The 24,579-nt window shown below is 48.5% G+C and overlaps 1 protein-coding gene across 1 annotated transcript in view; it reads left to right on the forward strand.

Moving 5' to 3' along the window:
- Nucleotides 1-24,579, forward strand: part of ADGRD2 (adhesion G protein-coupled receptor D2) — a 32,120-nt gene that overhangs the window by 1,616 nt on the left and 5,925 nt on the right. Inside the window, exons 4-24 of the mRNA XM_026090085.1 lie at nucleotides 90-320; nucleotides 1,099-1,752; nucleotides 2,451-2,549; nucleotides 3,037-3,122; nucleotides 3,613-3,891; nucleotides 5,257-5,368; nucleotides 6,345-6,479; nucleotides 7,100-7,220; nucleotides 8,308-8,416; nucleotides 8,689-8,744; nucleotides 9,893-10,019; nucleotides 10,130-10,233; nucleotides 10,931-11,033; nucleotides 11,230-11,383; nucleotides 12,212-12,345; nucleotides 13,000-13,115; nucleotides 14,865-14,985; nucleotides 21,183-21,224; nucleotides 21,436-21,489; nucleotides 21,855-21,999; nucleotides 22,599-22,657. Of these exons, the coding sequence (XP_025945870.1) occupies nucleotides 90-320; nucleotides 1,099-1,752; nucleotides 2,451-2,549; nucleotides 3,037-3,122; nucleotides 3,613-3,891; nucleotides 5,257-5,368; nucleotides 6,345-6,479; nucleotides 7,100-7,220; nucleotides 8,308-8,416; nucleotides 8,689-8,744; nucleotides 9,893-10,019; nucleotides 10,130-10,233; nucleotides 10,931-11,033; nucleotides 11,230-11,383; nucleotides 12,212-12,345; nucleotides 13,000-13,115; nucleotides 14,865-14,985; nucleotides 21,183-21,224; nucleotides 21,436-21,489; nucleotides 21,855-21,999; nucleotides 22,599-22,657 (3,041 nt within the window). The remainder of the gene's footprint in view (nucleotides 1-89; nucleotides 321-1,098; nucleotides 1,753-2,450; nucleotides 2,550-3,036; nucleotides 3,123-3,612; nucleotides 3,892-5,256; nucleotides 5,369-6,344; nucleotides 6,480-7,099; nucleotides 7,221-8,307; nucleotides 8,417-8,688; nucleotides 8,745-9,892; nucleotides 10,020-10,129; nucleotides 10,234-10,930; nucleotides 11,034-11,229; nucleotides 11,384-12,211; nucleotides 12,346-12,999; nucleotides 13,116-14,864; nucleotides 14,986-21,182; nucleotides 21,225-21,435; nucleotides 21,490-21,854; nucleotides 22,000-22,598; nucleotides 22,658-24,579) is intronic.

A 24,579-nucleotide genomic window follows, 5' to 3' on the forward strand; every position in this document is an offset into this window, starting at 1 on the left:
GGGGGGGGGAGAGAGAAATACATGGCGACATGTAGGATGAGTGTAGCTTCCTGAAGCGCGTGCTCTAGCTTGGGTGTGTCTTTCTTCAGATTTTGCTCCTGTCACGATTGAGACCTTAAGACACATGTATGAATATGTGGCCACCCCTTTGGACTGGTGGCATGCAGACAGATACTGTGAGCAACGCTTTGCTCAGCTGCTTTTTGAACCCAGAGGCAGTGAGCAAGCTTCTTTTAGCAAACTGCTGCAGTCCCACCGCATCAAGGACTCTGTCTGGTTAAATGAGATGAATGGTGTCCTGCCCAAACCAAAATGGAGACGTGAGTATAAGTGGGCTTGGGCTATTTGGAGACATGTACACTGCTGAATCTTCTTCATACTAGAAAGTTAGTCTGGCTGGAAATGTTGCCACTCTTTTTATTGCCACTACAGTAACACCTAGGACCTCCAGTGGCAGCCTGGGATTGGCAGCATGACTGATGGTGATCCCAGCACAGCAGCTGCCTGGTCACTGTTGAGATTTTTTTTTTTTCTTTTTTTTTTCTTAATGCATTGCAATGAAAGGGAGTTGTAAAGGGATCTCCTCTGCTCTGTCCTCCTGCTCCATCTCCCTGTAAAGCACATCTGGCTTTGCTCACCCCCTGCCATTTGTGACCTGCAGGTCCTGCAGAGCGCTGATGTCAGAGACAGGACCAGGAGAATGGTCCTTCTCTAGCAGCAAGGCACTGCATGGCACATGCTTCAGAGGTCTTATTTGACTCTGCTCTTGGTGGCCATAGGACAGGATGCTTGGGAATGTGCTGTTTCTTCCAGATTCCTTGTTTGCCATCCTGTTTGCTAGAAACATAAGTTTCCGGAAGTTACGCTTGCTGGAAAGATATAGTGCCAGCTTGCCTGCCTTCCCCCTCCCCTCCAGGCACAGGGGAACCTGAAGCCCTGCTGCATGCATACGGGGTGTCCTTGCGTGATGGGGTCATGGGCCCTTAGCTTGGGTAAGGGGCAAAAGAAAACAACGATTATATCCCAGTGGAAGGTGAGCAGGCTTTGGCCTGTGCGTCTTTCTCCATGCTAGCTGAAATTTTCTTGTTCTCCTACCAGAGGACCACATCGTACCAGTCCTGGTGTTTGGAGACAAAACAGACACAAAATATGTGAAGGTGCTTTCTGACTTCCCAGCACTGCCTGCCGTCACGGCCTGTGCCCACCTCCAGTGGGACACCAGGACCCAGGAGATTGCTACCATCTTCTCATATGCTGTGCCGGCTTTTATTAATGAGTTCCAGCTCCGTGGCTTTGTYGACGAGGAAGGCTTTGTTCGATTTGCTCTCATTATCCACGGGCACCATTCCCCATATCTGCCCGTGTTCCGTGCTGATGGGCACTGGCATCACTTCTGTGTGACCTGGCAGCAGGAAAATGGGACCTGGGCCATTTATGCTGATGGTAAAAGGAGGGCATCTGCCAGTGGTTTGTGTGCTGTGGGGCTGTCTGCCCCCCAGGCCATCTATGGCCAGGGGACTTTCATAATAGGGCAGGATCAAGATTCCCTGGGGGGCACCTTCAGGGAGAAAGAGTCTTTCAGTGGGAACATCACTGACTTGCACATCTGGCAGAAAGTCCTCAGCATGGAGCAGATTGAGAGAGTTCGGTCATGCCGTGTGGTAGAACAAGAGCTTGTATTTGGGTGGAGCTCAAATGCTTTGGAAGTTGAAAGCACCGTTCAGCAAGTGACTGCACAGTTTCTTTGCCCAGGTAAGTCCTGTTCCCCTTGTTTCTCCCACTCCCTTCTGCACTGGGAGGTCAGCAGAAAACAGAGCATCCCTCCACRTAGGGATGATCTGGGAAGCAATCCTTAGGGAGGGAGTTTTGTGCAGTTTGGGGAATGATGCATCACTTCTGGGAAGAAAAGCACAAGCAGATTCAGAGCTGGCGGGGCAATTTGCCAATCATACTTAAATTCATAGTCATAACTAAACCACTGGTCATTGAAGATCCCTGCAGTGACCCTTGTCCAGTGCTTCCTGGTGCAAAATAACCCTAGCAAAGGTAGTCGTGGAAAATTACACTCTTTCTCTTCTACCTGGAGAAAGGGTTTACTTATCAGTGATGCTGATCCTTGATATTGCACGCCTAGTGCTTTGACACTCTACTAAGAGAAAGGATTCTGTCTCAGCTACATCAGCTTGATAATTCTGGATCAAAACATGAACTCGAGACCTGACCTTGTCACCTCCGCTGAACTCTTTCTGGAGAGTATTTACCAGACCTGTCGGAAGCAGTTTCTGACCTGTCCCTGCTCTGCTCTGACTGGGCTGTGGGGCTGCTTCAGGAGCAATTTGCAGCTTTTGTTTTCAACAGTTTGTGAATTGCTTGCAGGAAACAGGATACCTGCTTGGGGATGGCATGTCTCTGGGGAATCCTGGGCCTTCTGTTTGTGTGTGTTTCCACAGGGCCTGTTGAGGAATGCCGAGTTTTTGAAGTTGGCAGCAGTGGATTCAGTTACGCCTCTTGTTTGCAGTCCTTGCCTTTTATTTGTTGCTACAGAAAGGGTACAGCATCTGTTATTTATTTGTTCATTACTTCCATGGCATTCACTCCTGGAGGTCCTAGCTAGGATCAGGGCCAACGCCAGGGAGGTCTAATGTCTGCTCTGAGGGGCTTGCATGTAAAATGTGCTGTAGCAGTGACTTGACTTCATTTGTATGCTCTCTGACAGGTTATTTTGTTACTCTTCAGTTATGTAGTGCCTGTGCATGTTACAGGGCTCTTGAGTGCAAGGCTGCAGAGTGCCACCAAATCCATGAATCTCCAAAATTGTTGGGTGGGAGGTTGGGGAGGAGGCAGAAGTGAAGAGTTAGGCTGTTTCTCCAAATGAAGTCTTGCACTGGAAATAAACTGTCTGTGAAATCTCCTTGTCCTGACTGCCCTCCTAACTTATCCAGCATCTGAGGGCCGTTCCCCAGTCTTTAAACATGATATGTGTTAACCATGCTGCTAGGCACCACAGCAATGCTTATGCTTCTGTTTTATTCTCAGATGCATATTTGCAACTGAAAAAAGTTCAGCTGGAATCCAGCCATTCGCTTGTCACCCATGTGAACATGCTTGCAGATAGGACTGTGGTGAGTCCTGCAGGTCCAGCCGTGGTGACTGTGCTCCAGGGTGCTGGGAGCAGGTAGGAGCGGTTGGGGTGGACTTGCTGGCATCTAGCTGGTGCTTGAGAAGGTCACTTTGCCAGAAGTTATGCCTCGGGCCTCTTCTGAGCTGCCATCAGCAATGCAGCTGTCACCTGTGGGTCTGGCTTCTGACATCTTTGCATGACTGGTTTTGACACAGCCTGTTGTACAGGCTTGGGGATTGGTCAAGCAAATTCTCAATGGTGTGATCGAACAAGCACAGTGTGGCTTCAGGTTGGCTCCTGTTGCCAGGGTTGAGGGGCTGGACAAGAGAGGTAAAAATGTTAAAGCAGACCTTCTTCCTCTAAGACATGCCTGGTTGACCAGGCAGGAGAGGGCATGCAGTGTGTTACCTAGGGTCCCTAGTGTACTGCATAACTGACAATTGGGCAGAATCGGGGCTCTGCAATGAACTAAAATACCTTTTCCATGGCAGATTCCTGAGAACATATTCACAGGTGATGTCCAAGACATGAACCTCTCTGTTGCTCTTGGTGCTCTTGATGTTCTGGCATCTGTCCTGAGGGAAGGAGAGACACCCATGGAGTCGTCTGACCTCCTTGGAGTGCTTCAGTTACTAAAGCAAGTTTCTGATGTGGAAGTCCAGGATGGAGAAGAGCCAGAGATGTTGGAGCAGTTGAGCCGATACTACGTGGAAGTGACTGGGTTAATCTTGGAAGAGCACAATATTGAAACATGGTTATCGGTCAGCCAGGTAATGCACGACACCAGCGGTCTGGGAAGCTGTGTGCCGCATCTGTTCATCCTGTTGTGCATGCAGCTCCTTGGCCTGCTTTATGACCAGAGGTTGAGGACCTGTCCTTGGTCTTACGTAGCCTTTCTAGTTGTATTCCGGAGCTTGTGAAACTGCAGCAAGCATGGGCATCGAGCTTCTTTTGCCAGTTCAGAGAAGGGCCAGCTGCCTTAGCGTTGCCTCATTTGTTGGAGGTGTAGACAGGTTCTTTTGCAAGCAAGTACAGTCAGTTCCTTGCAAACCCTTCCTTTGGTTGCCTCRGTTCTCTTCAAGCGTCCCCACTTTGTCAGCCTGGATTTACAGGATTACATGTACTTTGCAGATTTCTGGTGCTTTGTAGGTTCCTTGCTCTCACGTCCTACTGTCCTTGGCAGGGCACTGCCCTCCATTTATAAAGTTTGTTGCGTTTTCTGTGGGTGGGCTGCTGAGGAATTGTCTATCATCAGCTCCCAAACTGTTCAAAACAGTGTCAGGCTTTGTGTGAGATATTTCCATCATCTCACCCCCCCATTAGGATTTTATCCACTGGCTTAATCTTCCCTTCTCACACAGATCTTTTATGTCTGTTGTATGACCTGCACTCTCCACCTGTCTCTGGGGAAAGTGTGACAGCGCTTAGCCTGGCCAGCGCTCCAGGAACAGAGCCAGGGACCTCCAGAGAAGAAAGGATGCCGAATAGCTCAGAGCTTACCTCATTGCTTAGAGTGGGTCTCTGCTGCCACGATTACTCATAGCTTCTTGATAGTGGCATAATACCAGTTTTGGTTTAGTTTAGCTGGTGGAGGAGATATATTTGCTGATGGAGAAGGAGGATTTGAGTTTTGTTGCTGGGAGGTTCTCATGGCTGTGTTGCGTACAGAAGCAATACTCATGCTGCACAACATGTTCAGGACCTTGAGTAATTGGGACAGTCACCTGTTGCACTTCCAGCAGTGGAGTCTGTTTCTGGGTGAAACCTTTTCCAGGARGAGAGGATGGTTGTTCTGCAGGTTTGCAAAAATCAGGAGTCAGGTCTACAAAATCAATCTTTTTTTATTTATTTGCGTGCTTGTTTCAGTGTTGTGTTTTTTGTTTTTTGTGGGTTTTTTTGTTTTTTTTTAATAAAGCCCAGCAAATTTCCCTCATTTTCAGTGTCTTCTCTAGTGCTGAAGAACCTGGGAACACTCTTCCCCCCCCCCTTTATGAAGAAAAGCAAAGCAGAAGCCTTCAGCCCCACCTCTTCTCTTTCTGCCAAGGACCAAGTCTTTAAGAAATCTATTGTGCGTTGTGAGAGGTGTGAGCTGGCAGTACAGGTGTTGATTTTCATTGTTCTCTGGGCATTTCCAGGTTATCAGAGGGCCTATGGCTGTTGTCGAGATCTCCGACAGAGTGGTGTCAAACTTAGCCCCGCTGCTGACTGCAGGGAGGATGAAGATCACAATCCAGCATGGGAACGTGGGTGAGTGTGAGCAAACAAGGCAGGAGAGTGTGTCGCCCTTGGCCTGTGGATGCTCACTGCACTGGGCTAAACAGCTGGCATCTCCTGCAGCACCCCGTCTCCTGAGACAAGGCCTGTCGGGGAAGCAAGGGCTGCAGGAACATTAGTCCAGCATCAGGCCTCCAGCCTTCAGGAGGTCGTGAGAGGCTGGCTGGAAGTTGTGGCTGTTTCTCCTGTCCAGCAGAGCTGCTGTGGCTGCATTGTGGAGTGCTGGGCTGGGCTGCACTTCCAGGCTGGTGGTTTTCCAGGCTGATTCTGATAAGAGGCCAAGCACTGGTGAGCAGCAGAGCTGGATCAGGGTATCTCACAGGGACCCAGTTTAGTCACCTGATCTGGTTTCTAGTCCACTCCCAGCACCTCTCCTTCTCTGGCTTGTCTCTTGCTAAACCTTATGGCCTTCTCCCCATTTCCTTCATGCAGAAGTGTTGCAGTATGGGAGGCACTTCTCCAGCCCACCTTTCAGTTCAGGATTTCTCCTGTGCTCCTGAGTGTGCCCGGACTCACTGCATGGTAGGGCTGCAGCCAGCTCCGACAGCGGCTCAGGACTGGACAGATCCCAGCTTCTCCATGTTCAGCACATGCTATCTCTTACATGCCTACCAGGCATCCCTTTCTTCTGTATTAGAAAGAGGGAGGGGAGGAAACCTATTGCATTCCTCTACTTGGTCCCCTTCTGCAGCCTTTCATCTGTAAGAACAGGAGTCAGGCTGATCTGTTATAAAGCAAGTGGGTAAAAAGGGATTTTAAGAAACCTATGGACCCAAGAGACAAGCTGAGCCCAGATGCGTGTGATCTGAGCTCAAAGGGGTCTACTGCTGCAGGGAGTCTTGACTGGGGGTATAAGGTTCTTGYAGTATTTTGCTTTAACAGTAGCTCTGGAGAAAGACTGAACCGTGGTTCAGACCCACCCCATTTTTTGCCCTTACATCGTCCGCAGGGATGGAGATCAGAAAGCTGGAGCTGAGCAAGCAGGAGCCAAGCAGTGAAGTATACCTGATCCAGGGTCCTGAGAGAGATGGACACGACCTTATCGAAGTTCCCACAGAAGAAATGCAAAGACTGAAAGCTAAAGGTAGGGTGATGATGTCCATGTGTCCCTGGGATGTTTTCTCAYGGCACTTTGGACGGGGGAGCTTTTCTGCAGCATCCTTGTAACAGCAGAGAGTCTCTTTACCCTGCCTGCAAGCAGACTGCAGGAGTGTGGGGAGAGGGTGCCCTTGGTTAAAGGGAGATGGACTGGAGGAAGAAGATTATCTACAACCTTTCTACAGGCACAGCTCGGAGCCTGCTGCGTGGTAGGCTCAGCACATTCCTGCCCCTGCCCTCCCCAGGATCCCTGGAGAAGGGAGCTGGGGATTCTTCATAGCACTGTAACAGCTTATGCTGAGAGCTATCCACCACATGTGAGGATGCAGTGGAGGTGCCTGGCTCTTGTGAACAGGGACATCCACCCTGTTTCACAGGCCATCTCCTGCTCCCACTCCCTCTCATCCTGGTCTCTGCCATGGCTTCTGGACCTGTCTGGAAACAGGCTGGACTGAGGCTGGTGAAGGGCACTGAATGTGTGTGTGGCAGCTGCACCCTGTATCACACATCCCAGATTAGGGCAGTGTTGCAGAGAAATGAGCTGCCCAGGGATGTATGTCCTGCCCTGCGTGCTGGCACTCGTCCCACAATGCTCTCTCTGTCCAGGTCTCAACAGAGTCATTGTGAAAAACATGTGGTTTGGCTATGGCTCCCTCCAGCGCTGCCTGGCCGGCACTGGCAGCAATGCCGTCTTCCAGGATGTAGCTGCCTCTGATGGAGGACRGAAGTGAGTGAATTTGCCAGAATGTTCAAGAAACCCCTTCCCTACCCCAGGGCTAGCCACTTTCTTTGTAGCGCAAGAGAATTCATTTTGAAGTCCCTCTTGAGTCCCTAAGAGGTGCCATGAAGCACCTCTGCCCTGTCCCATTCGTCCTTGTCCCCCCACTTTCTCCAGGATGCATGTGGTGACAGGACAACAGAAAGRGGCTCAGGAGTCATCTTGCTCCAAGCTGTGTTGTGGAGCTGCCTGTGTAYTGTGATGCACTGCAGTGTCTCTTCTGCATGGCTTTGATAACCCTGAGGATAATCTGCTCTGCTGGGGGTGACTTAAGGACTGAAGCTGAGAGGGGTGCTGCATGCCCCCTCTAGCTGGGGCAAAACTAGAGGCAGAAGCTGCTAGAGCTGGGGTGCCACAAAAAGTGGAAAAGTGGCGGCCAAAAAGGAACAGGAGGCGCAGAACCCTGTTTTTCTCTAGGGAGCCCTCTGAACACTAGGTGGGGATGGCAGTCCGTGCATCCTAATGCACACACTGGTCCTTCACACGCAGACCTTTGGCTCAGCCATTGTGCTGCTCAGTTGCCGACCACTTAGGATGCTCTAGTGCCTCATTTGCACAGTCACCTAGCGTAGTTGTGGAGGGAAGTGTTCATGCTTTTTACTTGCTAGGTAATCTGAAGTATTTTTTGCCCTGTGCCCAGGCCCTTTGCTGGTGGCTCTGAAGCACTCAAGAGGTGGCTCTGGACCTCTTCACCAGTCTGTATAAAGTGAGATGCTGTTCTCTGAGCACATATCCCATGTTCTCTGTCTGTCATTGACCTATGTGTCTCTAACAGAACAGAAAGGAAATGAGCAAATCCTATGAGTCTGTCGTGAAATTGGTTATACTGTGGTAATCCAGCTTCACAACTGGAATGAGGCAGGGTAAGCCCTATGGTGGAGTGTCCACTTGACTCAGAGAGCTCGGCATCAGCTGCTGTGGGCAAAGTCTTGCTTTGTTCAGCTTTGAGGCCTGTCCCCCTTTTATTGACAATACTATCTTTCTCAGTCTCCTCTTGTAGTCCTTGTGTTGGTGAGCAGCATGCTTTCCCTTACAGATCCCTGAGCACCGCGGTGGGCACTGCTGTCATTTCATCGGCTCTGCTCAGTGACTACCAGGAGGAGATTAGCACGTCTGTGCGCTACCACCTGCAACACCACACTGAGGTACTCTGGCAAGGAGGCTGTGCTTCACTGCTGCCTTCTCTGGCCAGGAACGAGGCTGGCATTGCACAGTCTGTCCCAGCAGGCTGCGCTGAACCTCTGCTTGAGACCCCCAGACCTCTTGGAGTTATGGGTGTCCCAGGCCTGGGAAGGTGTTTGGTGCTGGTGGGCCATGCTCTGTTATGCTGCAGCCCAGCGAGTGGGCTGTATAAAGTCTGTCAGTGTAAAGTATGTGCACAACTGTGTAATCTCCTCTTCTCCGTCTCTGCCTGCAGGACCTGCCCGATAAGCTGGTGGGGCCCATTTGTGCCTTCTGGAACTTCAGCCTCAGGTGCCTTGTCTCAATTTAAGTCCCCAGATTTGTGAGCTTTATTTCTACTTCAAAACCAAAAATAACAATATAAATAAAACAGTAAGAGTAGTGATCTGTGATTCTTTGCATGCTTTGCGTTCTGACATCCTCTGTATGCTGAAGTAAAGCTCTCCTGGGGAGATTTCCTTTGGAAAAGTCATTCACAAGCACATGACCTTTAATGAAGTATGTACAAATGAAATGGAAAGCCTTAGTTAATTATGATTGTTGTCTGAAGCAAAGAAGGGTTGGGCCAAGAGTTATAACATAGAAGACATGCAGGACTCCAGTGCCTCATAAATGCTTCTTGATATTGAGATGTGTTTTTGCTGAATGTCACCATGGTGAGAGCACTGGAACTGTGATATTTTATGAATTTGTAATTAAATCATTTGAGTGCACTAAACTCYTTGAAGTCATAATCTTTTAACAGACATGGATCAGTTTGGGGAATGTGGGAAGAAGGTGTTTTTGGAGGTGGCTGGTTGCTGCACAAACAAGTTCCACTAACCCTGACTCAGGTTTGATCTTCCCTAGGTCCTGGGGCAGGCTGAGAGAGGCAGTGCTGCCTAGTGAGGACAGRGCTGGCCTGGTGTTGTGGCAAAGGTTTCTGCATAGGGAATTAGCATTTGGAACTCCGCTAGCTGCCTAGGCAGCAGAGAGCAGCTGCTTGTCTGGAAACTGCTTGAGAATCAGAAGTCCAGTGTGAACGCACAGGGTACAATGCAGGCCAGCTGATGAGAGGAATGTCCCTGTCTGGCCCAGTCCCATCTCAGTGATGCTCTCAGTGAATGTGCTGTAAAAGAAGCTCTTCCCAGAGCCATGCAATTGCTGAGTTCCTTTTAAGGCAGTGATGGCTAAACCATGTTTTTTTGTTTTGTTTAATTGATACTAACATTTTGACATTGACGCTAGACCTATTTTCTTGTGCATGCATGATAGATGAGGCAAATCTGCTGAGATGCAGGACCAACCAAAGGGAAGTTCATATAAAGACCTGTCTCTGATATCCTCTTCTTCCTCACTTCAACTCTGTTTCTTCTGGGAAAGTGAAATTTCCTTAACACTTTGGCAAGTTAAAGCAAGTGGTAATTTCTATGTTTTCTTTGTTTCTTGCTGCATGTCAGCCCAGATGCTGGTGGGATGTGGTCCACAGCTGGCTGCTCAGTGGTGACGTCTCTCCCAGATTCCACAGCCTGTTTTTGCAACCACACCACAAACTTCGCAGTGCTGCTGCAGGTGTATGATGTACACGTAAGTGAGCAGCCTTTCTCTGCTGATCTGTGGGAGGGATGCAAGAACTGTGAGCAGCATGCGGTTAATTCATGTGGCTTTTGTCTTTTGTTGCCTCATGTTTGGAGCAGAGGACCATYAAGGAGGAGCTCATGCTACAGACCTTGACTTTTATTGGATGTGGAGTTTCTTTTTGTGCCTTGATTGTTACCTTCATTTTATTCTTGGTGGTTGGGTAAGAAAAGTTCAGACACTTGTAACCTTCTCTGTATCTTTTTGTTTGTTGTTTTGCTTCAAACTGAGTATGCAAATAAGGTATCATTTGTAAGCATCGGCCTTTTCAAACCTAAGGTTATGTAGATGCACAGGAGGAGGCTGGAGAGCTGCATTTGATCCATGGGTGCAGAGGGCAAGGAAGGGAGTGATTGTCATTAACTGGGGAGGACATGAGGGGATGCAGCGCTTGTCGTTTCTGTGGAGATGCTCGTGAGCTGTGCACGCACCTGACTGCCTATGGAAGGATTTTTTATCAGTGAGGAATAGTATTTCCCATAAAGGCTTCTCTGTTAGAATTAATTTTTATAAAATAAACGGAGAAAAGACCATTTCTACAATTGCAAACGCTTCTGTACAGCTTGGCAAGCACAGAGGTCTGCCTTGGGAGCATGGCAGTGACTCCCTCCACCTCCTCCTCACTGCCTGTTTCTTGGGGTGCTGGCCAGGGCCTGAACAGCCACAGCTGGGCCCTTCACTAGCACCAAATACTTGCGCACCAGGACAATTCCTTGCCTCTTTGGATTGTCATCTTGGCAATGAGTAGTGGAAAGATCACAGGTCACCAAAGCAGATCTGAACAGCCCAGCAAGGACTAGTAAGAATACGTGCACGCTTTTGTTTGACTGCAGCTGAGGCCTTCCTGTCTCCTTCCTCAGTGTTCCCAAGAGCGAACGAACAACTGTGCATAAGAACCTGATATTTGCGTTAGCTGCAGCAGAAGCTCTGCTCATGTTCAGTGAATTGGCCAAGACCAACCAGGTAAGCTCACTAGAAAGTATCCTCATTTATGCAGCAGGACCAGTTCTGCTGAAACGTTGTTGTGGATATTTAAATACACTTGTGCACATTCTGCAGCATAGCTTGCAGGTCGCTCTTCCCTTCCTGATTGCGTGCACCCAAAAGTTTCCAGAGGACTCCTCTTCCTGAAACAGCATTTAATTTCTCTTCTTTCCAGGTGGTGTGTTTCACTGTTACTGCCTTCCTCCATCTCTTCTTCATGGCAGCCTTTTCATGGATGCTGGTAGAGGGACTTCTCCTGTGGAGCAAAGTGGTGGCAGTGAATATGAGTGAAGACAAGAGAATGAAGTTCTACTATGTGACAGGCTGGGGTACCTACAGACTCTTCTGCATTGGGCACTCAAAAAAATAAAGTGTCAATTTTTCTTCTCTAGCTAAAGTTTCAATAGGAGAGAGTTCCTCAGTAGTGATGCTGAGTCACACAAATGCTTGTTTTGATTCAGTTTGGCAGTTGGGTGACTCTGTTCTTTAGAGACTTTCTTACCCTTCTGTGTGAAACTGCCAGTCTTAGAATACAAGTTACTTTTCCAAAACCAATTTTTGTTCAATACAAAGAAATGGGGCAGGAAGGTTATGGTAAGCTCTTATTCTTGGAGAACATTACTACTGTCTGACAGTGGTTAAATATAAATATGTTCCTGTGTAAGCACCTTTTATTCTGAATGAGTCCTTCAGGGACATAGAATTCATTTGAATAAGCTGATTTTTATATTTAAGAGGAGCATACTTAGGTCAGTGCTCCATGCAAAACACATACCTAGTTGGACATTGGACAGCTAGTTCAAATATTTTGCATTGTTCTATGTCTTTGTCCGTTTTCTTAAAAAAAAAAAAAAAAAAAAAAAAAAAAAATCTGAGGAGTAAATTGCTTTGGTCAGGACTTGGAATGCTTTATGCATAAGAGAATGATGCTGACAGCATGTAAATCTCTGTTGTAGAGATGGGACAGATTTCAGCTGCAGTAAATTGATGTTGCTCTTGGGATTTAAGGGGCTACGCTGGCTCATGCTGGTGTGTGTCTGGTCATGGTGTTTTGAAACGATGGCCTAGAGCACAGCTGACCTGCATTGGTCATTCCTGTTTTTCCTCGGTTATAATTTGGTTGGGGGGGGTGGTGGTGTTTGTTTTGTTTTCTGCAGGCCTCCCAGTCGTTATCGTGGGTGTGACCCTTGCAACTTCCTTTAACAAGTATGTGGCAGACAACCACTGCTGGCTGAATGTTCAGACTGATGTCATCTGGGCCTTTGTTGGGCCTGTCCTCTTCATCCTGGCAGTAAGTGCGCGACTTCTTCATGTCTGATTTTTAGGAAAGCATCACAGAATCAGCAGCATCAGCACTTCTGTAGCTGAGGTGCTTGCTCGCAGGGTTTGTCGTGCCTGTTGTTTTTACGGAATTTTTGTTATGCCTTATATGTACTCTCACAACACAAAAAATCTGTTTAACCAAAGCATCTTTTTTGGTAGAAAAAATGCTTTAAGAAAATTTTGCTGACCAGTTCTTGTATTGGCTGTTAAATCAGGAATGGAAATAAATGTACATGTTGACTGTGCCATTGACTCAGTTAAAGGTCTGATTTTTAATATGGGAACATCTGTGTCCTTTAAGTAGGATCAGCATCACTGTACAACAACAAAATAGCAGAAAAAGGTGAAACACTTAAGGGGAATAGAGCAGGCTTTGTCTACTTAACAAAGAAGACATTCTGTAGGAGAGGTTTTGGGATAAGTTTTATAGACTTGATACTTGTGTAGATAACTGCAAAGTATTTTATTTACTGTTTTTTCAGGATTGATATGTGTCTCCCCAAATCCTGCAAATTTGCTATGTTACAAGTTGGTAGCTTATTGCGTTCCCGGCAGAGAAGACTCACTACACTAGAGTTAAGATTACAGAAACTTATGGGGTCCGATGGCTCTTTTCTAACAGGTAAATACGTTTGTGCTCTTCCGGGTGGTGATGGTGACTGTGTCTAGTGCTCGCAGGAGGTCAAAGATGCTGACGCCCAGTAGCAGCCTGGAGAAGCAGATTGGAATACAAATATGGTGAGTAGGGAAGTGGCTGGTTTCCACTGCAGTGGCTGATCTGGTTATAAAGTTGTAGAACTACTAATAAGCTGAGATAAGAGTCTTTGCCTTGGAGGATGTAGTGAAAGACCATGAGTTGGGAGAATCGGGGCAGAAAGGATTTTCTCCTCCAGGGTATCTGTGCATCATCCAAAAGTGGTCTCTCTGCTCTAATGAAGATACCATTGGGAAGTCCAGCCTTTCCACTATAGGAACCTAAGACTGGACTTCTATATCTGCACTTGTGCTCCTAATTATAAATGCGTCGGGGCTGGAAACCATTGGCAGTGCCTGCTAAAATCAGAGCTAAACTGGGCCTATTGGTGTCATCAGGAACAGCAATATGGTTTTGGGAATAGCCAGTTTGGGAGCAGTTTCATTGTCTCCAGTGATGTTAGTGTATGTGAGAATGCAGATGACACTGCAGAGTCCACTGCTTAGTGGTGTGGTCCTTTGGTAACTTTGGACCTCAGTGCTGCTAAGCAGCTTGTTGGCAGAAACACAGGCATCCTATAAAACATGAACCTAGGCAAGTGAGGTGGCAGTTTAGGATGTTTCAAGGAATCTAGGGACATCAGGTACCCAATTTTCATGGATTTTTATTCAGAATTGGGCCATGGAAGTGGGTCATCTCCACTTCTCTGCAGAACGTACCAATTTGCAGTTCAAAAGGGTTGTGACTGAATGCATTTCACACACATCCCTTCCTTAGCACTTGTGTATGCCCCTCAGAAGGATGCCAGTTGTACAGAGTGCAAGGTTTTTTTAGCTATTTGCCATGATAAAAAGCATTTTCTATATGTGTTTGGGACTTGATGGTTTGAAAGTAGCCCTGTTGGGGGTTATATACATGGGGAAGGAGAGGCAGTGTGGACTTCTGTAATCAGTCAATATAGAGAGACCTCTTAAAAAAACCCTGCTGCTTGAATCATTATTTTATCATCCTCTGTGAATCTTTATTGTTGTTAGCTGGCGCCGGGCACCCCTGCTAGACACGCATTGTTCCCCTGTTTCATAAATAAGTTTTCCCAAACTTACAGAAGCACAAAGATAGGGCAGTGCTGGAGGGCAGGGTGACATTCACATCCTAATAAAACAAATACAGAAGCCCTCCTTGTAGCAGCAATTTGGGGAAGGCTAGCTGTTTTCTCATGGCTAATGACGTCAAAGAGCTCCCTTCTTGCTAACTTTCAATGATAAATAAAGAGCTGGGCTCGCATGCTGGGGGCTGGGAGATGAACTGTTTGTTTTCTCCCCTCTAACTTAGCTAGGAGAGGAATTTATTCACAAAGAAATTCATTCCATAGCTACCATCGTTGGGTGCTTCTTGCCTGCCAAATCATCTGATAGGCGCTTGTAGGAGTAGAGCTGTCTCCAGCATGGAGACAAGGCTTTCTTCTAAACTGCAAAATACAGGCCAAAGGACTCAGAAACCTTTGGCGCCTTTTCCACTGCAGATCCACTCACCTGCCCTGTAACCAGGAGGAGGTCCCCCAGCAGCTCGCAGCAAGACCCTGGGCAGTGTTTGCAGAGCCAGGAAGGATGCTTGGCAGGCTGCAGCGCTCTGCCAGGGCACACTGAGCTCCAGGACATGGGGCACCACAGAGACCCCCATGGAGAACTGGTGACTGGGAGGCAGACATCAGTGGGGTGCTGAGCCCTACCCTGGTGGAGACTGTTTTGGCTTTGAAATGTGCCCAAGTAACTCTGAGCTCCTTTTCTTGACAGGGCCACAGCCAAGCCCATCTTGGTGCTGCTGCCTGTGCTGGGGCTGACATGGGTGTGTGGAGTCCTTGTCCACCTCAGCATCATCTGGGCCTATGTCTTCATTGTGCTGAACTCCCTCCAGGTGAGTCCTCTACCATGTGGATCATCGCATCATGGCCAAGCAGTTGTCTGCAATTTCTTGTGACTTGCTTCAGTGTAGCCTACCTATCCTAATATTCAGGAGTATTAGTCAGCTCCGGAGCCCAGCCCAGCTTTCCCAAGATGTTGTGCTGTCTTTTGTGAGGAACTCAAGTTCATACTCCCAAGGTATGAAATACAGCCCTGGGCACCATGTTTATCTAATGCCCTTTCAGCACGCATCTCTGGAGTGTCTCATTGGTGTCACAGTTTTCCAGTTTAAGTCTTGTTTTTCATAGTTAGTTTTTCTGACATTAATGTGGCTTTGAAATGACAATTCTAAACTGATGTGGTTCTAGGGAACTTCCCTGGGGCTTTGATTTGGTCACTTACTAGATAGATAACTACTGGTAACTGTCCATTTTAACGAAGCTCTGAGGCTGACATTCTAGTTGCTGTTTTTATCGGTGAAATAAGTCTGATCCCTACTGGGTAGGGATGGGCCATGTGTGCCAGCATTGGTATCAGAATAGGGCTCTTTAGGGAAAGTTTCCCAAAGGTCACTTCCAGCCGTACTGTGTTTGGTTGCTACTTGAGTGATGTTTGTTCTAGGATGAGTGTTTTTCATGTGTTTTACGTTCAAGACATACTTAGAGGTTGCGACCTAAGAATGTGCAGGCAGAACCACCATCACTTTGCCTGTAGGTCAACTTTATCGCAGGGAGGCAAGAGAAGAATTACTAAGAATCAAGGAGTGAACATCTTTACCTCTAAAATCCATATTGTTTGAGGACATGCAGCTGATCCAGGGATGCTCACGTGTGCCCAATGAGAGCTGCACTAGTATCTGATGGGAGTACAGGAGTGTTAGTGGAACAGGCTGAGATGTGGACTGGTGATCAGAACCATCCACTCAGAGTTTAGAAATGTGTGTGTGCTGTCTCGAGCTCTACCTCTGACTTCTGAGGCTTTGGCTGAGTCATGTCATTTCCTTCTGCCTCTTCATTCTGCCTCTGGCTACATTTTTAAGGCTATTTGCTTGTCTCAGTGGCTTCTGGGACCATGGCTGTAACTTCTGAATGCTACCATAGTTCAGTGTCATGGTTATTAGCATGGTGGTATTAACAGGGAATTGCTGTAGGACAGAAGGTAACTCCAGTGTGTAAAGCTATACTATTTGCTTCCAATCTTACTGGTTTCTTCAGAAGAGTTTAAAACTTTAACCAGCGTGTATATGGTTAAGAGAGCAAAGCAAATTATATTAGCTACAGCAGCCAGGCTCACTCAGTTCTGCATTGAGTTAGGGCTGGTCCCAGGACCCCGGGAGATCGGGAACTCAGGGGCACATGGTGGCAAAAAGTCATCGGGACTTAGTGAAGATGCAAAACGTGTGCTTGTCACCTGTGATTCAAAGCATCCTCCTGGTTGTCAAAAACTTCCCAAACCTCGAGAAAAAGCAGCTGTAGATGGAGCTAGAGAAGCACTAAACACCACTACTCCTGACATCTGCAGGGGAGGGAATTGTCCCAAGGCAGACAGGGGAATTCTCTGCAGAGAGGTGCTGGCAGCAGGGAGCCAGCCAGAGGAGAACACGCCATGGACTTGGTCCAGCCCTGGTGTTAAGACCATGCCAGTACAAATAACATCTGGCTTTACCCATGCAGTCAGTCCTGTCCCTTTGCACTGGATATTCGTGGATGTATTTTACAGAGTTTCTTGCACAGCGCTTGAGGACAAATCTTACTCTAGGGATCCAAGGCAAGAGAGCAACTGGTTACTACCTTCCAAACCTTTGTGATCCAAAGAGTTCTCCACCCCATCTCCCTTTTCTCTTTGGATATAATAGGAAATGCTCCCGGCTGTAGCTTTTGGTTACGGAACAAGAAAGCCCGCAGCACTTCGCTCTGGCACACTTGGCAGGTGTCAGCCTAACATTGGCCCATCTTTTCAAGGGCTGAAATGCAGGCCATGTGCACAAGATGGGTGATTGCCCAAAGGCATGTTCTGCCTGTGGCTGGCGTTGGTCCAGTTGCAGGGTGCTGCTCAGGCACATCCGTCAGCTCTCCGATGGGGAAGTTCCAAGGCCAGGCAAGGGCTGCCTCTCCATGCCTCTGCTATTAAGGATGTCAGAAGGGTGGCAGGAGGCCTGTCCTAACTGTAATTCAATGTAGCATCAGTTCTCCTTGCCTCTTCATGCCGTGCTTAGGGTACTGCACAGGAGAGGAATCCAGGCTTTCTGCTATGAAGGGATGAGGTTAAGATGAACAAGGCTGAGAACAGCACCAGCGTTGTTACTTTGACAGCAAAACCATTTCTCAGCTCGGGTGAACTCAATCAACATCAGCAGAGAGAAGCAGATCAGAGCACAACTTCCCAGTACTGTCCTGGCTGTTTTTCTGCTGCTGCAAGGTTTCTGCCTTGCATCAGTGTTTGGGCCGTAAAAACACAAACACGTATGTCACTGCACACCAGAGGGGTCCTGCTGAGGATCTCAGCCTTGGTTAGCTCTCTGGAGAGCCGCTTTGCAGTAGCGCTCAGAGCTGCTTTTCTCTCTGCAACCTGGCACTGGTAAGAGAAGTCCCACGACTAGCTCCTCATTTCAGTGACTGCTAATATTTGTGATAATGTTCTGCTAAAGCTCAGCAGAGGAGCCCTGGCTATTGTGTGGACAAGCAGTAGAGAGTTTGCCCGTGAATATGCTGGGCTTGTTTGCCTTCTGCTCCTTGATTACTGAGTTCAGGTCAATGTGAAGATTAGGAGAGAAACTGTGATGCTGGTGGGAAGCTGTAGAGTTGAGAGAAAGCAGTGATAGAAACATCACATTTCAACTCCTTTGCTGGCTGGCCCATCAAGGGCGAACTTCGATAGGTCACCTTGGAATTTCCTTAAAGGCCAGCGTGCTTCTTTTTGTGGTAGTGTTATGTAGGAAAGTTTTGCTGCTGCAGTTGTTTGTTTGTTTGACTGCTTTCTGTTTATCTGCGGAAACTGAAGCCTGTCTTCAAGGTTACTCTGTGCGTCGACACCAAACATGACAACTCCTTCTCCTAGCCAGGCAGCACAAGAATTCAGCTGAGTGACTGAAAAGCAACGTCATGTGATGCTGAGCTGGAGGTGGCTCCAATTGTTGACCTGTAGGTTAATTAGCAGTCAGCAACACCTTATCTAACTCATGATTTCAGAGGTAAGAGCACCAACATCTTGCCAAGTATTGAATGCTGGGTGAAGGTGCCTGTTGTTAAGAAAAAGTGTGTGTAAAACCTGCTGGCTTTATTTGAACCTGGAGAGGTGGAAGGATGGTCCCAAGGTTGGCTCAGGACAGGGATTTACGAAGCTACTCACTCTTCTCTAGTCCTGCCCATGTGCCCTTGGGATACCAAGTTGTCTTTGCTTATTACTGTTACCTTTATTAGCAGTGCTACAGCCAAGGCATAGCCAAGATTAAGCCCACCGTAATGAGCAAGTAGCCCTTGCCCTGCCAGGCTAAAAAGACGAGAAATACGTAAATTTATTGTAGGTCCTACCCAGCAACACTGCTGTTACCCCAGCACATGATGTGTGACTGGAGGTGACCGGGACTCGTCCGAGAGCTCCTGGTCTGCCCAGCTCTGCTGCTTCAGCACCTCCATCCCTACAGTACAAACCACCCGTCGGTCTTGTCCGGAGAGGCCTTGCAGGGATTGGGCTTTGTTTGAAATCCCAGTGCAGCAGCTGCTGTCGCACGCACAAAAAAGTTATTTTTATTTACTTATAATGACTAATTGCCTTTGATTCAGCTATTGCCCACATGGTGCAGCAGGGTGCTGATGGAGCACAGGTGGTGCCCATGGTGTCCACAAAGCCACATCAGAGGCAGGAGGAGCCTACGGCTCCCCAGGCTCCCAGCGTGCAAGTGTGATCTGCCATGACTGCAGGGCTAAAGCCTGCCCTAACCATATCTTAAAAAGAAATCATGAAGGATCGTGCATGCTCCCCGCCAATGATGAACCAACTGTGCCTTAGCAAAGAGGTGGGAGAAGACGTGGCTTTTTGGCGTCACCACTACGCGTAGTAGCCTGTGGGCTGTTGTTGCGACGAGGGGCCATGGCCCCCCACCTTTGGCCTGTTCTTTGCCACTTTGGCCACCTACCCAAGCTGTTGAGCCCGGTGAGGCTTCCCTTCCTGGGAAGAGAATTGTCCCTGCCACACCGGCCTCTCTTGCAATCGTGTTTCTCTGTTAACTTTCACACTTTAGAGATTTTGTTTCATTTTCCTCTCTGTGGTAGGGCCTCCAGCTGGATATTCTTATACTTGTTTTTCAAAGACCCTGAGGTATTTAAAATATCTCCCACTTGTACAACAGCCCCTGGGTCAGGCTTGGAGGTTTGCATAGTCTGGAATGGAGCGCAGGACGGTGCTTAGTAATTATACTCTAACGATGGCCGCTTGCTGACGAACGCGGGCTTGTGCCCTCGCTTCCCAGGCTGAGCGATGCCACTGAGCCCTTGCAGGGCCCTTTCGTGGCCTGTCAGGGGGAGCGGGGCTGGATCAGGGCTCAGCATCTCCAAAAATCCCCTTCTTGAATGGAGCAAGACCCGCCTGTGCCAGCAATCCCCCAGGAGGCAGGATTTCCCCTCTGGTGAGCAGGGAGCAGGAGATGCGTCCCTCCGGGGTGGGGTGTGTGGAGTGCTGCAGGCTGCGGCACGGGAGCATCCCGCTCCCCCGGGCCTCGCCGCGGGCCACGGTCTGGCCTGGTGCCCGTCTGCCACCGAGCGCCTGTGCCACCGTGAGCAGGAGCTGCAGGAGCAGAGCATTGCCGGGGAAGAGGGCTCTGCTTTGCGCAGGCAGGAGCCGGCTCTTCCAGCGCCGCGGCTCTGCTTCCGCCCGCCTCTGCAGCTGGGCCTCCTCTTCCTTGCTCTCCTCCCTGCTGACCTCACTGCTCCCTCCCCCATCCCCACTTTTATACAGAATGATTATTTCAAGGAAGACCTGCCTTGGCAGCCCGACCAGAAATCTGGTCCGTAGGAGTGACCAGCATTGCTGTCTGAAGGACAGGTCATGGCACGGCGCCAGGCTATTGCTACCATTACGCCTGCCAAGAGTTCGCAGATGAAGAGCAAGGCTCATTGAAGACAAGATGGATTACTTTTCTTGCTGCAGCTGATTTATCTAGCAGCGATAACAAACACCCCACAGATATAACATAAATCTGGTGGGCCAGATAGAGCTGCCTTAAGGCCAAAATCGTTGGGCTGGAGCTGTAATTAGCCCCTGGCTCTGGCCTCCAGGTGGTGCTCACTGCGGCCGTGCCCGGAGTGCTTTCCATGAGTGCGTGCAGTGCACGCTGCCCAGCATTTAGCTGTGACCCAGCACTGGSTTGTGACAGAGCATTTAGCTGCTTGCTGGTGCTCAGTGTGCGTATGCAACGGCACTGGACTGGCAGGGAGAGGGCGGCAGAGCCGGCACTGCCTGAGCCGTGGTGTGTCAGTGCGAAGGAGGAAGCTTTGCCCAGGTTTAGTCTGGGCAAAGCTTCTCGATCCATACCCCGGTAAATTTGGAGCGGAGGGTCCTGTTCAAACACTGTGGTCTGCCAGTATGTGGGACAGAGGAGCCAACCCTAGCATMCTGCTGCGTTTTGTCTGTGGGAGACTGGCCAAAGTCCCCTCCCCACCTTCTGCCAGAGTCAGCCTGCTCAGCGGGAGGGGAGGTCTGTTTCCCAGGTTTCAGCTCCCCTCTGTGATTAATTCCATAAAGTTTCTGTTTCTGAGGTCTGAAGGAGGAGTTTCTTGGGAGACTTTGCCTTCATGAAATAAGGGAAGTGTGGGAGAGCCTTAAGGTTCAAGGTGGGGGGAGCAGAGGGGCTGAATTTGGAGATGCTCGCTCTCTCTCCCTCGGCCGCGTTGAAGAGACACAGAGCAGCTTTTGCGTGAGCATCTCCCTGCCCAGCCTGTGCTACTGCCACAGTGAAATGAAGGGAGAGGAAAAGGAAGAGGGACTGGGGCAGGGAAATTCTGTTCTTTGGACTCTACATGAACGGCCTGGTCCCAAGTCTGATCTTAAGGAATGTCCTAGCCCAGCTGTCCCCTGTCTGTGCCTGGCCCAACATTTCTTCCCRTTAGCCCAGTCCTCACCCATTCTAGTGTCATCAGACTCATTTCCTCCTGTGCAAAGTAGCAGCAAGCAAGCCGTACATCTGTAACTCTTCCTGTGCTCTCTCCCTTTCAGGGCCTGTATATATTCCTGGTCTATGCAATCTATAACAGTGAGGTAAGAGATACCCCTGGCTGGGGTTTGGTCACTCTTAGAGCAACAGTTTATTAGTAATTAAGGGGATGACTGGGATTTTGGTAGATGGAACAGACAGCATAGTCCAGACTGTGCTACTGGGACAGCTATTACTTTTGCCCCATGACTTGCTGGAGGATTTCCTGCTCTTAGAGCTGCTATGGCCCCCTCTAATGTCCTTGCTCTGCTCCAGGTGAGGAATGCCATCCAAAGAATGAAGGACAAGAAGAAAGCGCTCTCATTCACAGTAAGTGCAAGGAAGCCCTGCTGCTCACCTTTGTTGATCACGTGCCCACTGATGAGAGGCCCTAGATATGTGCTTGGACTCTTTTGAGGGGTGGAATTGGAAATAAGGCTTATTTTTTCTCCCCAGTCATCTTATGCAGGGAGAGTGGCAGAGGCTGTGTGCCTTCTTTGCAGTCCTGCAGAAAAATGCAGTTAATCTACCCTGATTAGGCAGCAGCCTTCCCTACCAGGATAGGTTGGGAGTCAGACTCGGTGGCAGCAATGCAGATAAATTCAGTCCTTAAATTAGGACCTGGATTCACACTGTTCTGGGAAAGGCATGCGTTGCAGTTTTCCATGTCCTGCATCTCTTCCATGTCATTACAGAACTGCTCTCATCCCATCAACTACTTATCGAGTCCAAGAAACACAGCCTCCTGGGAGACAGGGAAACTGAGTCCTTCTACAGCCGAGAGTGCCTTGTCGAGTCCCGTGCAGAAAGAGCCCCCGGTGAAGAACATCACCAACAAAGGTAAAGAGGGTTGCCATTGCTGCTGGCCCAGTCTGTGTGAGGAGACCACAATAAAATGATACTCCCAAGGGTTTGAATTTTAATGTACACTCATTTGGCACTATGTTGAGCCTGTTTGCACACTGTGGAGGATACAAGTCAATGGCTGTGTGAGCACTTTGGGGTAGGTGCCCCAAATACAGCCCAGAGGGTGAAGAAATCCCAGTGAGGGCAGGCAGCATGTTCACATGGATCGTGGAGGGATCAGGCTCATTCCTGCAGGCTGGCTGAGCGTGGGCAAGGGATTCTCCTACCTGTATTATGCAGCATTGCATTCTCTTGAGGCAACAATTTGTATTTGTATCTTAAAATGAATTTTCTGGATAAGGGGAAACAGAGGTGGCAGTAGGAAATAAGTTATTAAGCTTCAGGGGAAAAAAGGTATTACATGCTCCAAACAGTTTATGGATGCAATGATTTACTTGGAATTGTGCAGATAACCTGGTTGGTCCCTTTGATTCAGTGGGAGATACTTAGAGGACACAAAACACAGAGTTCTTGGAAAACGTGAATGTTTCTACTCCCTAGCTTCCATGCTCATTGTGCTGCTTCTCCCCTAGGAAACTTTGGAGCCAAAATTCCCATGGGGATTTCATCAATTATGTCACCAGAGAGACCGGTATGTAATGTTTTGTGTTATTTTTTTCCACCTTAACCCATATATACAGTATAATATTTAAGCAGAAATGGTGTGTAATGGTTCCAGCAAAGGGCTGGGACTCTGGACACCTGGTAGTGTTACCAGCTCTGGCACAAACGCAGTGTTTTATGTTAGGCAAATCATAGCAGCTGACTCATCCATCCTGTTTGCAGACTGAGGATAACAATAAATGCCTCTGTCCCAGGATGTTACAGAAGTTGCTCAGTGTTTGTAATGGACTGAGAGAGAGTCTGTTAGCACAGCATATATGTGCTCTTCTTGAGGAGCACTCCAGACACACAGCCTCTCTGGATTGAAAAGAAAAAGGTTTTGATACAAGTCCTGCACACACTGATTTATTAAAATATATACTTCTTATTAGCAGTGTGTTAATTTATTTAAATCATTTGAGATTCATGGTTTTGATGCCCATAATTGTCGTTCCTGGTAATCAGATGCGACATTAGTATTTATTGTCTCCTGTAGGAACATAAGGAGAGCAAGGGGGGTGGCAAGGAGTAGCTCCTTGCCAGTGACCCCTGCTTGGCTCTGGCAAGGTGGCAGGGGCTTGGGTCAGGAGTCTGTTGCCTGACATCTCAGGCTGGCGTGGGCCAGGGGCAGGCAGCAGAGGGTAAGAAGAGATTGCATGATCTGGGGACAGAGCAGGAGGAAGTCCCCAAACTGGCCAAATTCCAAGGAGAGAGCTCACCTCTGAGCTGCTGTGGGGAAACAGCCCTGCTGCAGCTTCACTCCCAGCTGCACTGGAGGCTTGCAGCTTCGCTCCGGGAGGGGAGTGTATTTGGAGGGCGATTTATAGCGGGGGATATAAATGAACAGAAAGAGATAGTGAATTTGAGTAAGTAAAGCACCAAACAGAGGGTGGTAGAGGTCAAGGCTAGAAACTACCCCCAGGGACAGCAAATTAAAAAAGGGCAGCAGGGGCTTGTCTGTTCGTGTAGCCGAGTTACATCCGTGCAGGGAGGGCAGGCCCTGTATTGTTCTGCCGGCTGTTTCGCTCCCCCTGCAGAAGTGAATGAGATGTAAAGCTCGGCAAGACATGGCCTAAAGTGGGGAACAATTTAAATTTGACTACTCTGATACCACTTCCATCTCCCACTATTGAAATGATCATCAGCCTTGTGCACTTGACATACAAGTGCTGTAATTTTCTCAGAATAAAATCTAACACTGCTTTCATATGAGGCTCTCACTGAAGGATCTCTCTCTCCCTCTCTAATATTTATCCTTTGAAAACCTGTGTCACATAGACAGCTCTTATTTATCTAATAGATAATACTTCTGTAGCTGGCATATCGTTCTGAAGCCACTCAGTAAAATCCATATTTTCATTTCTCGTTATTTATGTTGTGGTTAATGCTGTTCCTCCCCTTGTGCTAAGCACCTACCAGGATTCATAGGCGATGCTTTTCTCAGCCAGCCAGGTGCTTGCTGTGTAAACTGGGACCAGGGCTAAGCTACCTGGCACAAAATACGAGACGTAGGCTAAAGAGATTAGCCCGGAGGCCTGCGTTTTCTAATGCAGGGAGCATTAACATAGGAGGCAGCAGATTTCCTAAATGCCAAGGCCATGGCATTTCCTAGCAGGCAAAGATAGAAACAGCTTTCCTCCATGTGAGGGTCACCCAGGACTTCTCGGTGTCTTTGCTACTTAACCGTTTCATTTAGAATGGATTTGTTTCCTTTCTAACTAATGTGTATTCAACAACCTTCGAAAGGCAAGGCTGATCCCAGTGACTCTCTGTGGGGGAGAGGAAGAGCAAGGTACCTTTTTCCCCATGGAGACTTGTGGCTTCAGCAGTGCAGCCCTTGCAGGTTGTCCCCTCACACGCGTGTGAGCCCTGCCGTGGGGAGCAGTCCTGGGCTGCTGGGGCTTTCGGTCT

The sequence above is a fragment of the Apteryx rowi genome, unplaced genomic scaffold (assembly GCF_003343035.1).
Source record: "Apteryx rowi isolate R43461 unplaced genomic scaffold, aptRow1 scaffold_120, whole genome shotgun sequence".
Taxonomy (NCBI): domain Eukaryota; kingdom Metazoa; phylum Chordata; class Aves; order Apterygiformes; family Apterygidae; genus Apteryx; species Apteryx rowi.